The sequence below is a fragment of the Dermacentor silvarum genome, chromosome 1, assembly GCF_013339745.2.
Source record: "Dermacentor silvarum isolate Dsil-2018 chromosome 1, BIME_Dsil_1.4, whole genome shotgun sequence".
NCBI classification, from domain to species: Eukaryota; Metazoa; Arthropoda; class Arachnida; order Ixodida; family Ixodidae; genus Dermacentor; species Dermacentor silvarum.
Genome location: NC_051154.1, coordinates 305038923 through 305055591, shown reverse-complemented (window position 1 = coordinate 305055591; position 16669 = coordinate 305038923). Strand labels below are relative to the sequence as shown.

Genomic DNA, 16669 nt, shown 5'->3' with positions numbered 1-16669 from the left:
TAGGTCAATAAAGATGATGTGACATTTCACCTGTAAGAGCTGCTTTTGTATCACAGAAAATAACATTGAGCAGCAAATATTCTTGGAGTAAAGCAAATTAAAATTAGACACAGAACGTGATGCTTTTTTCAAGCACTGCTCAGTGCAATTTCGTAAAAAAAAAAAAAAAAAAGATCACAGTATTATTAAAAATGTCATGCACATGGATGTCAAAGCATAGCACAAAATGAAAGCAGAACAGCTTTGGGAAGGCATGACTATTGTTTGTACTGCCTCTTCTTGCATCCAGGAGAAAGAACCTAGAAGGTACACAAGTGGGCTATTTGGTGGGCCAATAAAAATGTTAGAAAACAACATAATTGGCACTGATTGCTAACACAAGTTCCTTTGCTAGCTGGCTTTCACAGTTGATAAAAACAAGGCAGCTGTCCACATTTTGGAATTGGACATTAGACATTCATTAAAACTTAAGCTGTTGTGATAAAATGTTCAGAAGCTAACACCAAGTTTAAGTGACATTATTTTCACAACCAACCTCTAAAGCTCTAATGCATTCCATACCCACAAAAGAGAGATAAAAGAGGGCAATAGATTGCAATACAATAACTCGTGTTTAATTCAGCACAAAAGCTGCATTAAGCAACTCATATCTACTCAAATTTACAGCTTTCACTGTCCTGTAATGGAATGAGGCACTTTTCTGTTTTAACTTTCTTCTGTTTACACTTTTTCTGTTTGGCGCTCTCCTGAATACAATGCTTTCCTAGCATCTTGTTTGAGGAAAACTGTAGCACACTTACATCCTTGATATAGTGACCATAACTTGTGGATAAAGGCACATGAGAGAGGACGAAGCGAACATTGCTTCCCAGCTGGGACAGGTGAGACCGGTAGGCATATGAGGTTGTCAGGTAGTTCACCTGGGCAAGCAGTAGAGAGATTGGAAGGGACACTGTTGGTGAATGCAGACACTATGTCCCCAGGTACATATCATGTCGAACCTTGTCGCAAATATATTTTATTTTTATTTTTAATAGTCTAATGAACACATGGTAGCAGGACAAGATATTTTACAAGACAGCACTTAAAAGCCAACCAGCTTATGAATGTGTAATGCTTCATCAAAAACAACAACAATATTACTGATATCACTTTTGAGTTGAAAAACACAGGTAGCACGAGTGAAAAAAAGTAGTACATTTCTTTACCAGATAAATTAAAAATTAAATTAAATGCTGAGGTTTTACATGCCAAGACTATCATATGATTATGAGGCATGCCGTAGTGGGGGACTCCGAAATAGTTTCGCTACCTGGGGTTATATAACGTGCACCCAATGCATGGTACAGGGGCGTTTTTGTATTTTGCCCCCATCGAAATGGGGCCACCGCGGCGGGGATTCAATTCCGCACCCTCGGGCTTAGCAGCGCAACGCCAGAGCCACGGTGGGTTTAACAGATAAATGTTAGCAAAAAAATATATGTTAAAACAGTTGGTATCCAACAAAAAAGTATGAATGCATAATAATCAGGGCTACAAAAAAGAAATTCCAATGCTCATATGTGTAACCAATCATGTATATGGTATTCAAGTAATGATAAAAACTCACTTAAAGAATTACCACTAGTAATAGAGTTGGACAGATTATTCCATTCCATGTATATTGTGAGTGAAAAAAAAAAGAAGGAATATTAAAGGCTAATAAGAGTTGAAACAATATTTCTTTAGCATCAGTAAGTGTTTATAACATGTTGATTATGTATTACTACAGTTGAGCCCCGCAATAATTAGTGAGAAAAGCGAAAAAATTTGCTTTCATGAGAATTTCAATGTTGCAAAATAAGATAGCACTGACAGAAAATTTGTTGCAAAACGAAACATAATTGTGAAAATTCCGTTACCTTACTTTGGCTAGCCTTACTCGAGGTTATAGGTATTGTCCGCTGCACCTTTGAGCCGAGCATGCCGTCGCATAGTAGTAAAGTATGGAGCACTGTCTTTAAAAGCTGAATTCCTTGCAGAAAAAACAAATCACATCTGTGTACTCTTATAGAGTCGCTGACTGATAATTCGGACTCGACGGGAACCTATAAAATTACCATAAGTCCGAAGCATCAGATTCGCCCAAAAATAAGTGACTTTATCCCACAACTGGCTAAAAAAGGTGGGCCATATTCTCGGATTGTCACGTCGGAAATACCTCCAATTTCATGCGACTAGCGCAAGACGCATCAGCATCTAAGAGTACACTATCTTATCATAGTGCAGAAATGCTGCCGCTCGTCGACGCATCCGGTGCTAGCAGACTTTTACGTAACAAGTGACATGGAATTATTTACTTGAAATCAATTAGATGTCTTGGTAATATTGTAATTTAACGATTACTTTGTTTACTCAGTAATGCTCGCTGTAATTCAATTACTTTTTTTCAGTAACCAATTACCTGTAAACAGTCAACTTTTTGACGAGGCAAGCTGTAAAAGGCGTTGCAGCTTTGTAAACCTGAATTTGGCGGAAGCTACAGTGGAAAGCCTAAGGTCATACCACTCAGCTGCCTCGTGGATGCGCATGTTGAGACAGGCAAACTCGGGAACTCAGTATTTGTTTCCTCATCTGAACAGCTCCCCCTAATGCAATTGAAACGGTGCTGGCATGTCTTGATAGTAAATGCTACTTAGGACTTTAATGACAGGAAATTGTATACGGACGATATTTTCAGCTTTTCATTGGGCTCAGTTGGGAGCATCTTCTGAAGTGTCTTCTGAACAATGAAGCGGCTACGCTTCATTGAGGACCCAGATGCTGAGAAAGCACAGTGTTGCGCGTGAGATATGTATACATTACAAAATCGCCTTACCTCCCAGCACATACATTGGGCGAGTTTTCAGTGAGGTGGCTCATGTCTTTACAACAAAAACAAGATGATAAACAAAATGTTTGGAAACCAATTGTTAGTGAAGAAATATGTGAAGGGCTGCAGAGAAAGCGCTCGAAGTGCCAGGCCAGCACGTTCCATTTACTGTATATGTGCAATGTTATTAGGGGCCCTGAACCACTTTTTATCGAAGTCAAAAAATGCATTTAAAGTTAAAATAGACTTTTTCAAAAATACTTTGCTTCAAAAAGTACTTCAATGCATTCAGCAGTAGCCGAGTTCGTGGCAATCAAACACCCCCTAAGCGGTGCTCCGCTCCTTCATCAATGACTTGTACTGCGAATGCTAGGGCAGAGCGGAGCGTGCCCACAACGCTCCGCCTACTGAACGTCATTGCGATGCATAGTTCGAAATTGATTTTGGATGTTCACGTAGACCCCACCGCTTTCGATTTTGACGCCTCCTACGAGCCAAAAGCGGTTGTCCTCAGCGAGCCGCAGTATGCTCAGCCAGTAGAATCGTTGCGGCACCCCGCAGCGGCCGCGGTATCTACGCTACATAGCAGACCACAGCTACAGGCAACTGTAGTGCATATTCGCAGTGTTTGCTTTGTGCACAACAGTGCTTCAGTGCACGCTCACGCTCATACTGTCATGCAGTAGTGACGACAAAGAACACAGCAAGCAGCAAAACTGCGACTGATGAAACTGACTTTTTATTGGGTGAACTTGTGCCTACAAAAGCAAGTTGCACTCGAAGCACAACGAAAGCGGCGAACACAGTCGGCGATCGTCAAAAGTCTGTTCTGCCGGTCAAGTGTGACGGCCTTTTATACATGAGTCATCAAAGGCTCCAGAGTAATTGCTGGTGCCCACGTGTCTTCCACAAAGTACTACACAATTCGTGTCAGGCATACAATCAGATTACAAAAGCTTTGGTGACAACAGAACACGGATAGAACCATCGATAACATTCGAGATACAGTTAAACCTGGATATAATGAAATTGACAAATTCCCGAAAAACTTCGTTATAAAGAGGATTTCGTTATATGCAGGTTCGGCACAAAAATTACAAAAAGAAACGCTTACCATATTTGCTCGATTTTAACGCGCCCTCAATTGTAACGCGCACCCGTTTTCCGTTTTCATCGAAGACCTCATCCTTGGAATGTCACACCAGGTACTGGATGCGTGGACGCGTATTGTGTCGTTTTGCACAAGCGCGAGGCATCGGAAATGAAGAGCGAGTGTCACGATGGCGTCGTAGCATCGTATAGTGTTACAGTAGAACCCCGCTGTTACGTTCCCAGGTGCTGCGTTTTCCCAGCTGCTACGTCGTTTTCGGCCGGTCCCGGCACAGCTCCCATAGCACCCAATGCATTGGTAACGCCACTGTTGTGTCGCAACTGTGGGACCGTTCCCGCATCATACGTTGCGAACTGCCACCCGGCGCTGGCCCAAGCGGCCATTTTGACTTTTCATGTCGCTTGGCTAGGTGGCTTGATGATGGCATTGGCCGCCCAAAGTGCCGGGGGCGACAACTATGACGTATTTTCGGTTTCCACCAGCATAAGTATAGCCCTTGAGATCCGTATCTGCTATCTAAAGATGGTTTCTATGACGCGTTGTGGCCCTAAAATTAGTTTTGGCTCATAGATGTTCAGTATAAAGTCCAAGGGCGATAACGCAGACGTTGCGCGCCATATGCTGTATGGGCGAGTGAAAACATGCGAGGGGAGCCGACGACCGCGTTTAAATCTCCCGCGCGCAAGAAACAAAAGCAGGGAGGAAGCGCGCCTTCTTCCGTTGCGCTCGAGGCCCCGGCGAGGGGGAAGGGATAGCGGGCGGCGTTGTACCGTACTCTGGCATCGACTGCGTACTGCGCCGGCCGTATCTTGAAAGCAATCTGCGTTGCGGCAGTGTCTAAGCAGTGTAGGTGCGTCGGCGGTTCGTAGCTTTATGCGTGCTGTGTGTTCTCGGCGCTCAGTTTGCGTTGAAGCGATAGAAAACAGCACGAAGGTCACTTCGCTCGCTTCTGCAGCGGCGCTTCCACACGCCGCCAGCGTTTGACAGCGCGTGTCTGCGCTCATCGAGTGTGATGTGTCACAGCGTCTGCCAGCGCTTCGGCGACATCAACTGGAAAAGGAGAGTGCCGGCTTGGTGGGCTAGGCCAGCTGCAGCAAGCGGCAGGATCAGGTTTGAATGAAGGGAGGGGGAAAGCTCACTTCCGCGTGATGGCAAGATTGCCGGATCGAGGGATGCAGGCCCGCCTCGCACGCACGCAGACGTGCGCTCGCTTCGCATTCCGTCGCAGCGGAGAAGGTGCTTCCGGTTGCTGCTCGCGAAAAAATGTACAAAATTTGGGGCGAAATCTATAGGTTGTTGGCGGGAAAAATTCGTTATTTCGAGGGGGTCTCCCGCTGCCACTTCGTTACGTAGAGGTTGCATATACATGTGCTTCTACGGAGTAATGGCGGGGATTAGAAAAACTTCGTTATATCCAGGAATTCGTTATATGGAGGTTCGTTATAAGCAGGTTTAACTGTATTTCCAATCATGCTGGCACGTCTTGCGCTGAACGATAGCTTTAAGTTATTAGTGGGTGAAATGCAGTCCCCGAGAAAGGATAAATAAGTACATGTGTCAATATGCTCCAGATTGGCCGTGCTATGTGGTGCGGACTGGCTTTGTCCTGCATTAGCTTGACCAACAGATGCCATATCAAACTTGCTCATTTTGGAACGTTATCAATAGCTCAATACGAAGCGAAATCTGCCAAGGTGTCTAAGCAGGAGCAGCCAGGAGTGAGCGTGCGCTGGCAAATGTGCATGTGGTCTGACCCCAAGTTTCACGTGGTTTGAGGTTAGTTGAGTGTTTAAAACTAGTTGAAATTGGCGAGACCCGACGGCTACGACACCGATAAGCAGGGTGGCCAAAGTTTAATTTCTACGTGGACGGCTGTGGCATAGCGTGAGCAGACGATGGTCCATTTCTTCTGGAAGTAAGTAATTATTATAAAAATTTGAAACCAGATTTTCGCTTACTTCAGCCTGTGTATTAAACTGCGCCAATAAATATATACAGTAACAGTAGGAAGAAGCGCACTGATCCAAACACCCTTCTTGATTGATGTCAGCTATTGGCCAATAGTAGCGATGTATGGGAATCTGCTACATTACAAAATAAAGCAACCAGAAAAGAGTGAGGAGCAGGCTTCTGTTGAAAAGAGCGTTTCAGGAAAAGGTGACCTTGCACTCCGCTTGCGAGTTCCACGCGCCGCGCACCAGGGGCGTAGTTTTTGTCGGGGGGGGGGGGGGGGGTTCATCGGCCCGACCGGGGGGGGCGCAAGCGTCTGCTTTCCACTACGTGACGTGATCGATAATAAGTATCGGTAGTTTAAGCACACTCTATGCATGTATATCAAAGACATGGGACCCCCCCCCCCCCCCCTCGCGTGTGTGTGTGGCACTGTGTGCTTGTGAAGAAATTAAGTAACAAGTAATGTAAGCTCAGTAAAATACAGTAAGTACGACAGGTACAGTGGGCGTTTGGAGCAACCGTCTCTCATCGCGCCACTGAATGGACCAGTCTTCGAAAACGCATCATTGAGACGACCCGCCCGATCGGAGAAGACATCATTAATTGTTAATCTCCGTTAAGTGTAGATGGCGTCGTCCTCGTCGGGGCGAAGTGCGTTTCACAGGTCAAGGACGGCTATACATGTGAAAATGCACGTGTTACCAGGCTATACCTACTCCCATAGCAATAGCTTGTTCGCTGCATCTTTGCGCTAGAAAACTTAAATACGCGCAAAAACGAGTAATGCTTTTTTTACGAAGCTTTCGTCGCCTTGCATTTCCTGCGGCAAGTGCATGGGCCGCTGTGTCTTCCGCTGTGTGCGAGCGTGCAGCCGTCATTTGCCTTTACGTCAACAGATTCAGAATTGTACAGAATATTTCACCGCACTGCATAGTTATGGCATGTGTACGCATTTTAAGTAGTGCGTGCGAGTCATTTCTGCTTCCCTTAGGCCGGTGCAAACAGGAAGTGGCCTTGTACCTCACAGAATCCCGACTGATTGGTGTACTAGTGATGCAGGAATGAACTCCGGTCTTGTTCAGTGCATAGTGCACATAATCAATTTCTCAGGACGCGTTAACTCAGACGAGAACTGTCAGCGCCTGCAACAAGAGTTTACTTACGCTGTACTGCGCACAGCAGTAATCCATGCTTGTCGGCTGTCTGTTTCATGCATTCTGTTGCGAGTCGGTGGAATTTCACTGCTGGCATCAACCCTTTCGTTTGTACATTGCTGGTTTAGGATTCCACAACACAACAGCAACTACCAGCCTTTCGTAATTGCTGGTTTGGGATTCAGCAACACAACAGTAACTACCAGCCTTCCGTAGGAGCGCAATCGCAAATGAGAGACGTTTTGCGCTGCAGACTATGGCTACGTTCACATTTGGGAAGCGGCAAGCGGGTGGAGAGGCCAAAGCGGCCGGAAAATCTTTTCCGCGCATGTCCAAGTTCACATTTGTTTTGCTACCACCGCGGCCGCCGCTGCCACTTTCGTCCACATCCATCTAGTCTGCGTACGTTTGTCGGCGTGGTGGCGCTCATTATCGCATTATTTCGAGTGGTATGTTCATTCACTGACCCACCCGTCATCAAAAGTGATCATCTTGCGCAATTTCGCGTGTCATCTGCGACCTTCGGTAAGTTCCTCGTTGGCGTTCTGTAATTCTCCTCACACGCACGCGGTAGCGCTGTGTCACAGGTTGCTGCCTATAGGCGTGATTATATTTCTTTAATAGCTTTTATTTACAAGTTGTAATAACATTTCATCATTTCGTATTGTCGGCGCCTCCAGGACACCAAAGGGGCAACGGGAACACTACAGCTAAAACCCGGGCTGGCCCTTGTGTTGAGGCTCGCCGAAGCCTGCGTGTCCTACGTGAGACCTACGCTCCCAATCTATCGTCGCGACGAGAAAAGCACCCCGCGACTTCTGCAACATACCGTGCACGTGCGAGGAGAATTATGGAGCGCCAACGAGGAATCTGCCTAACTATTGTCTTCCATGGAAGTGGAAGAAGAAATGGCTTTTATACTTCTACCTACTTGTTTTCTAGAAATGGACAATGAATAAACGGAAGACAAGAAAACCTCGGAAACGGCAGTGGTGGGTTCGCCTGGCTTTGCAAAAGTGTAAGAAGTTGGGTCACGCCAAGGCTTTGTTGCCGCACCTCCTGTCGCGCGACGTTGAATACTATCGCGAGTATTGCTGACAGTACGTTTGAGTGCCACTCTTGTCGTAGAGCAAGGGGTGGTTCTTGATCGCGTCGATCAGCATTACAGCCTACACTTTTGGTGCCATGTTCAATGTTACGACCGGAATTTTACATGCTAGTGTAGCTTCCGGTCGAGCAGAACGACTTTCCGCCGTGTTTCCGCTTCGCCATGGCGAAAAAATCGGTCCGAGACCAATTTGGCTCGCCGCCTGTTTTTCTGCCTGTTTTGCCGCCTAGGTGGGCGGATTTTTGCAAGATTTTGCCGCTTCCGACAGCTTCGAGACCAAGTTCCTACGCGAACGCGGCCTAACCGGCACCTGAAGGGAAGCGGCGGAAATGTATACCGGAAATTTCGACCACCTGGGGACTTTAACGTGCACCTAAATCTAAGTAAACGGGCCTCGAGCATTTTTGCCTTCATCTAAAATGCGGCTGCCGCATTTGTTGCTTCATTTGTTGCGAACCTCACAGAGTGTCAAGGCCTTGACAAACACCGTGACAGTTTTTTTCCATATGCAGACATGATTCGCTGTAAATTACCAACCCAAACGGAAGCGCCCAGGAATCAAAGTGTGAAAGTAGCACCGGTTTCTTGAAATATGTCAGCGCGAAGCGACGAGAGAAAAGGGTGGGTTAGTGGGGGGGGGGTGCAAAAATTGGGGGGGGGGTTGAACCCCCCCAACCCCCCCCCCCTTGGCTACGCCACTGCCGCGCACAGCTGCACAATTTGGCTAAGATGCTCACAGCAGCGTATGCTATTTGCTGACTGTCTTTCTTCAACAAGCCCAAAAGGTGGTTCAGGACCCTTTTAAAAGTTCATAGAAAAGTAATGTACAAGTCATCGATTACTTTTGAGTAATTTTTCAATTACATTCTTGACTGTGATCAACTGTGATCAAGTACATTTTTTAAAAGGAGCAAGTATAATTGTAATCGGTAAATTTTTTTTCTGCAACGGTTACAAGTCTAGGTGCTAGTCATGCAAAAATGAAAGTACCTTTTATCTCCTAAGAATACGACCCAAGTTTTTCAATGCATGTTGCTGCCCGCACATGTACTTGCCCTTGGCCTAGACATTTCATGCCCGCAATTTTCTAGCAATGCCTTTATTCCTATTTTTTTTTCATGCATCGTCAGTGGTCAGAGCAATGCTTTGCACCTGCTCTCAATGGGACCAGTCGGCCATGAACAGTGGATGATGAGAATGGCATAGAATAGAGTGGAAAGTGTTGCCCGTATGTTGAATATTGACATGCTGTCGCTACAGACAGATAAAAGTGTAATCAATGCATGCCGCGAATTCTCATTGGCAACTACTAGATCGACAGGGCTTTGCTAGTTTCGGCTTTGCGGAGCACCAGTGATGTGGACGATGACCATGCCGGCGATGTCTCAAAACGAAAATATCGCTATTTTGCTTGACTCGGTGGCACATGGTCTGCAGTTGTAGCCCGAATTATGGCACGACGGGCTGTAAGGTGTCTGAAATTTAGGTTGTTCTTATATACAGTGGAATCTCGTTAAACTGTACCTGTTTAAGCCGCAGTTTCTTACGAAGTGTAGTTGAGAAGAATCCCTGACTCAGTTACCCTTTAACTTTGTGAGTGTCAAATTACCCAGTGCAAGCGACGGTGAGAACAACAACAACGCTGAGCCGGAAGATGTGCCGTGTCGGATAGTTGTGGAAACAGTGCAAACACTGGATGTGATACAGCTGTTCACTGAAAAGATGGGTTTAATGGACCCATTGGCCTTCTACTTGGATGGCTTCGAGACTGCAGTTGTCATTGCGAGGCCGCTGAAGCGCCAAACAAAAGTGATGGATTTCTTGCGGCCTCTTTCTACGAAATAAAAAGGTTTATTTGATGTCTTGGGAGAAAGGTTTCATCTCCACAGGCAGGTAAGTGCATACTAGGTATTTCTTACTTTTGGGTAAGCCAAAGTGCCGCTTAGCTTGTACTTTCTTCACGTCCCCTCCAAGTACGGTTTAACGAGGTTCCACGGTTAGTCTACAGGGCTAGTGGCAGTGCCATGGGGCTGTCCAAATAATCAAGCATGTCCGAATTTTTATTGGTGTCCGAATAACCTGTCGTTGACTGTAATATCACAAGAGCTCAAGAAGTGCAGTCGAGAAGATTTCAAATGCGGGTAAATTTTCTGTACAAGCTGCACAACAATGACAGGTGGCAGTGCTTGGTCAAAGCTGACACCGCACGTCTTTCCATTTATACTTAGAAGGCATTTATGTATTGTTAAGCTGCCGCGAGCAGCCTTTCCCCGACTCTGTCTTCAAAGCCTGTACCAGCTTATTTATTTATGTTACCCTCAATGTACAGAGTACATTTCAGAGAGGAAGGGCAATTCACAACAATAAAAAAGAACACAAAGCACATTTCATACAAGAATATAAAACAATAGAGGAGAAAGATTAATATTGCTAACAATTTTCTTACAACATATAATACGGTCGAATCTCGTTATACAACGGACACTCATAATCTGACAAAGAATGTGAGTGTTATCCGAAGTCCGTATTATCCGAAATGCTTCACTTCCGAGACTTTGGTCGCGATGTCTAACAACGCTATTGCAAAGAGTGAGTGACGAACGTCCAAAGTAAAAAAGAAAAAGTCGCAGTTTCCCTCAAAAGACAAAGCATCGATTACGATAGCAAATTAGTAGGCAGCTACATGAACTAAGGATAATAGTTTTATTGGCCATATAAAGTTGTAAACATTCGCTTACTAACTAAATTAACAAGCAGGGTGTCATGCACACACAGGTAAACATGAGCACATCTCGCTCAATGACCGCAGAAAGTTGCTGTCAAAATGCTGCAGTCAGGAAGTGCGGCAGCAGCAGCGAGCGAACTAAACGTCGAAAGCACAGCATATACAAAGCTATTGGCACTGAGCACACTTTGTCCTTTCAAGATAAGATCGCTTTCAAGATACGGCACCCGCGTGGCCGTGCCGTATACCTGAAAGTCTGTTGTACGAGGGTACGTTGTAACGAACGTAGACTGTAGAACAATTGAACAATTATATTAGGCGAGAACCAAGACATGATACTAAAATCAGTTAAAAGCGGTAATTAGGTAATCAGCGTCGTAAGGGCATTTTTAAATTGTATGGTATCAGTGATGCTTGTTAGTGATGTGGGTAGGGAATTCCATTCTTTACAAGTTCTTGGAAAATATGATTGTGCACATGTTACAGTGTTCCTTATAAGCATAACCTCAACTACAAAAATCACACAAACAAGCACTCCGTAAGCAAGCCCAAGGGACATATATACTCTGCATTTCCTGTTCGCTATCTAGGGCAACTACAATGTTTACCTCAAGGAAGTTAGTGAAACTCAACACCTCTTGATTATTCTTGTTTTCATTAGTCACTAAAACGGACAGTGTTTGTTTGTGGCTCAGTTTAGGTGCTTTGCACATACTTCTTTAGTGACACTTTAATTGATGCTCTGCAGCACCATGTCTGAGGCACGTCAACCTATCAGCGATGATCAGAAGACAGCGCTTGCCGTCTTCTGTGCTCCCGAAAAAAAAAAAAAAAGCAAGAAAGGGTGTGGGGCAGCCTCTGCACAAATTACGCAATTTTGGGTCAAATGTAGCAGGTCTTACTTCTTGGCGCAGTTTGGCGTAGCAATAACATCACTGTAGCATCACTGTAGATGCATAAACAGTGGATGACATGGACTAGTGAGTTCAGATTTTCACGACCGATGATCGTGTTTGCTGTTATCATTGTGCTATGAGTGTTACTTGTTTTTTTAGGCACAAGTTTGCTTAACAAAAAGTTAAATTGGTAACGCACGCCCTTGGCAGTGTGATTCTACAATGTGAAAATATAAAAAAGCAGGCAGGCCACAGTAACGTGTCTGATGATCTGCACTGTTATTGATTCCTTATCCACTCTGCCGCGTTGAATATTACATGTTAAAAACTGCACGCACGATCGCACATTTGCCACACCTTCAACATCGCAAGTGAAAAATCACCACTAAAATCTCGCTATGTGAAGCAGGCTTTACAAACCCCTCTTATAAAGACATCTTTAATAAATGCAAAATGTGCAAAGAAAGCATCGGGAACATATTATTATCATTTACAAGGTGTGCAAGGTGCAAGGTGTGCTTGCTTATTGACAATTGCTCAGCGTATAATGTTGAGGACGCTGAGTTGGAAAACGTGGAAGTTCGCTTCTTCCCTCCAAACTGCACTGCTTTGATTCAGCCGTTAGACCAAGGCATCATTCACAGTGTGAAAAGTGCATATCGGCAGCGTTTGATTCGACTGTTGCTGAATGTTGACACCGGGTGGGAGACCGAAGTGGACTTGTTCGTGGCCCTACAAATGATTGCCGCGGCGTGGACGGCAACCCGGAGCAGCATAATTGAAAATTGCTTTGCGCACGGTGGCTTTAAGCCTGAGGCTGAAGTGACGGGCAACTCGACAACGGACGAGGAAGACGACCGTTTTGGAGTGGAGTCACCCTCTACAGAAGTTACTGCGACATGGGCAGCCCTTCGAGACACCGGAAATGTACCAACGGACGTAATTGTTCATGAAGAGTTGGACGACGAGTCTATCATTGAAGAAGTTTGCCATAACGACGCGTCGTCGGACGATGAAAGTGATGCACAAGATGCATCGGCCCCACCTCATGCACTAGTTGTAATGGACGCTTTTGACATCATTCGCAATTTCATTGGCGCCCAAGATGACGACGTTGCAATGCAGCTGCTGATCGAGTGTGAACATCGCACCACGGCGATGATGGCCAAAGGACGGAGGCAAACAAAGATGACCGACTTTTTTCGGAAATGAATGACGTTTTTGAGTGTGTACTGAAATCTGACAGTCTTTTGGGTCAGATTTTGCCACAACGAAAGGTAACCGACTTTTTTCGGAAATAAATGATGTTTGTGAGAGTGTAGTCAAATTTGCCAGTGTTTTGGGGCAAATTTCGTCACAACGGAATTTTTCACACGTCCCGTGAGTTTCGTTGTAGCGAGGTTCGACTGTACAACTAACAGCGATGAACACAATTGTGTTTACTTTCATCCTACACAATGTGTAGTCTAATGCAACGGTTATGTTTATGCACCGCACAGGTCACAACTTATATATTCCTTGCTTTACATTGGCACATGCATGTATATATATTTAAGGCTTCTATGCCCCTTGTGTCACAGAGCCACATACCTCTTGACGTCTTGAATTGACATCACGCTCCAGGGGCCACTACTGTAAGTTCTCGAGGTGTGTACAATTGCAGACAAATGCACCCTGCCCATTGAAAACGCTTACCTTGATAAAGTCGATTCCACGATAAGTCAAGAAGGTATCGTTGCGGAAGTAAGAGTTGAAGCGCTGCAGCTCAGCCTTGCCCACTGACTTTCTTTCTCCACCAATATCGTTGTCTCCAGGAAGAAAAATAGCCTGCACAGTGTAGCCGAAGAAATTGTAAGGATTCATACTGAGCCGCTGAACATTGCTTTTGCATGTACTTTTGCGTACAGTGATACCTACAGTTAACATCCCAGAGTAATACACAAAGCTGTGAGAGATGCCACAGTGAAACTTTATGTTGAGAAAAAGAAGTCTGCAATTACGCTATGGCTAGAGCTGCTAACTTTATGCGGTGGAAAATTTGAAATTCTGCAAATCAAGATAGAGGAATCTGCAAAATTCCGTGGCAACATTGAACAGACATAAGGTACATGTAACAGTTTATTTATTAAGAACTTTCAGACTCCAAACATGCTTGTATATTTAAACCTGAAGGAAGCTGAAGGAACTGAAGGAAACTTGGCAAAAAAGTACTCCTGCATCTTTGTAAAAGCTGGTGTTCTTGTATTCTCGAACACGTTCTTTGGCTGTCTTCTTGCTCAAATGAGATCCTGTGGGAGCCATCTTGATTACCAACTCGAAACACAAAGCAAACGGTAAAATGGCGCACTTTCTGTTGAAGCAAACGTTGGATGGATTCATGACTATGGCTACGGCTGAGCCCTTTGATTCGGGTGGTGACTGCGCCATCTAGCCAATTTTTTATATGGCGAGAATATTTTAACATGAAATTAAATTTCTTCATCAGTAAAAGGTGCCGAAGCAATAAAAACCCTCGTACTATTAATTACAAAGAAAATACTACTTTTCCGTCACCTTTGGCAGCTTTCACTTGGTCTGTCATTATTAAGATGCGTACAGTAGCCGACGAATTTTTCGGACTTGTTGGATAATCCGGACTTCATAAATGTACCGTCAGGATTCCCATAGAGCTAATGCATTTTTGCGACCGATTTTTCGGACGAATCTAGGTGCCAATGTTCGATTTTCCGGACTAAATCGCTTGCGCCGAGCCTCGCTACCCGATCTTGGGGGCTGCCATGTTGGATTTTCTGCTGGCTTGGCTTCCAGTGCTCCCCTGTATAGCCTTCAAGATTAGTAACGCACGCTATCCCCCCGTCTCCGAGGCCATGCCCGCTCTTCCTTGGCTGACAAAATGTTCGAATAAGCGGGACTTGCTTTTTTTTGCGGTCAGCTCAGCACTATCGTCATAATCATTTAAGGGGGGACGCGGCTTTCGGTACCAACTTTCTTGTTTCTTGGTGGATGTCAATGAAAATTGGTACATAGAATAAGAATGGCTCTATGATGCTTTCATAAAAATTTCAAAGCGGTACCATGAAAACTTTTTGCTAGACAAATTATTTCTTTCTTGAACCTCGTGGAGGGACTGGAGGATTTACGAAATCAAGTGAAAAGTTTGTTAAATACTGTATGCACAGCCAAATGTATGCAGAAGGGGATAGCGTTCTCGAAATAATTTTTTTTCAACACTAAAATTTGCAGTTTATGTTTTCTCCAGTCCCACTGCAGTGAGCACGCTTACACTGCAAACAAGGAACCCTACTACGAATTCTTAAAACACTAGGATAAAAAAAGAAGAGCGCTATCCCCTAAAGTACAGTTCAGTGAATCTGACAAAACAAACGCAATCAAAATGTGTAAAGTAGTTACCAAGATATCTGCTCCACGAGCTGAGCAACATGCCAAAAAAAACTGTACTGAGAAAACAAGGTTCAAAGTTGTCAAAATTTAATAGGCACCAGGGTTATAGTCCTTTGTGTCCTTTGCGATGCGGCATCGCTTGACCATCTGACCTGATGGTCTGATGAGCTTTTGCAGCTTTCTTTTTCCGCATTGCATCTTTTTCGGCTGGGTTCCTGAACAGTTTCGCCAATACGCGCGGACGATGTTCCATTCGTGCTTGAGGTGCTCAGCTGCACGTCCGCGTCGCGCTGCATGCCACCGTCATTGTCACTGCTGAAGTCGCCGGAGCAAACTTTGTTTTAGAGATCGGTGGCTTCGACTTACGAGCACCAAATTGATGCGCAGTCTTGCGTTTCTTCTTGAACAATCGCCGGCCCATGATAAGAGACGAGAGCCGTTCTCCAAGCTAAGAAGGGCCGAGCTTGACAACGTTTTTCGTTTCTCTAACAAGCGAGCGCCGGTCCGTTATCATGAGTGAGATACGATCTCTAAACCACGCCGCGACGAGTTGAAAACACGCGAAATCGGCTCCTCAGCGCCGTCAGCACGGCGAGCAGACGTCCTTTCCGCCGGTTGCTAAGGGCAACCGCCCGGGAGACCAATCCGGAGCCGCGTACAGTCACGTGGCGCGCGCTGCCGATCAGAAACCGCCGCGAGACCTTGAAACTTTTGCTTGCTGTGCGCTTGCTCTTGCCTGGTGCAGCTGGCCGAGGCGCCAGATTTGAAGACGGAGAGTCGCGCTATCCATAGAGACCAAGATGGCGGCACTAGGTTACGCGGTTGCGGAGATATCGCGGCTTGAAAAATGCCGTTTTTTCGCTATTTTCGAGAAACTCCTCGCCACCTTAGCTTCGATAAACATTTTTTTACATCATTTCCGCGTGATTTTCCGTGACGAAATTTTGAAATAAAATAGAAAAGAAGTCATACAAACTGAAAATGTGATTTTCAAAAAATCGGTTTTTTGGCCAAATATCGCGATGCGAAAGCCGCGTCCCCCCTTAAGTGGAATCCGTTTTTTTTAATGTTTTTAAAGTTTCGGTTGCACTGTACGCTGCGTGCGGGTGAAAGCTTGCGAGGGTCAGCCGGCAACCGCAATTTAATCTCGCGCACGCGAGAGAGGAAGGTGGCTGAAGGCGCGCGGACTTCGTTTGCTCGTGGGGCACGGGGAGAAGGCGACGGAGACGGTGGGGAGTTGCGTTTAGCTCTTGTGGCTGCTGCCAACGGAGCTGCCGTGCAGGCACCATATCTTGAAAGCGATCTGCTATGTGGCCGAAGTGTGCGCTCGCCGGGGACGCATCTTCAAAGCGATCTGCGATGGGTATAAAGGGCATGCGCCGAGTGCCAGTAGCTTCGTATGCGCTGTTTCTTTTTCTATTTTTTTTTATGTTCGTGTTGAAGCGAGAGAATAGACAGCGCGAAGGTCA

At 45.4% G+C, this 16669-nt stretch overlaps 1 protein-coding gene across 1 annotated transcript in view; it reads right to left on the bottom strand.

Annotated features, from left to right (window-relative positions):
* The window catches only part of LOC119437272 (uncharacterized), a 51647-nt gene extending 37986 nt beyond the window's left edge, over positions 1 to 13661 (bottom strand). Inside the window, exons 1-2 of the mRNA XM_037704313.2 lie at positions 13494 to 13661; positions 801 to 920 (exon numbers count right to left, since the gene is read on the bottom strand). Coding sequence (XP_037560241.1) covers positions 801 to 920; positions 13494 to 13661 — 288 coding nt within the window. The remainder of the gene's footprint in view (positions 1 to 800; positions 921 to 13493) is intronic.
* Between the last annotated feature and the right edge of the window lie 3008 nt (positions 13662 to 16669).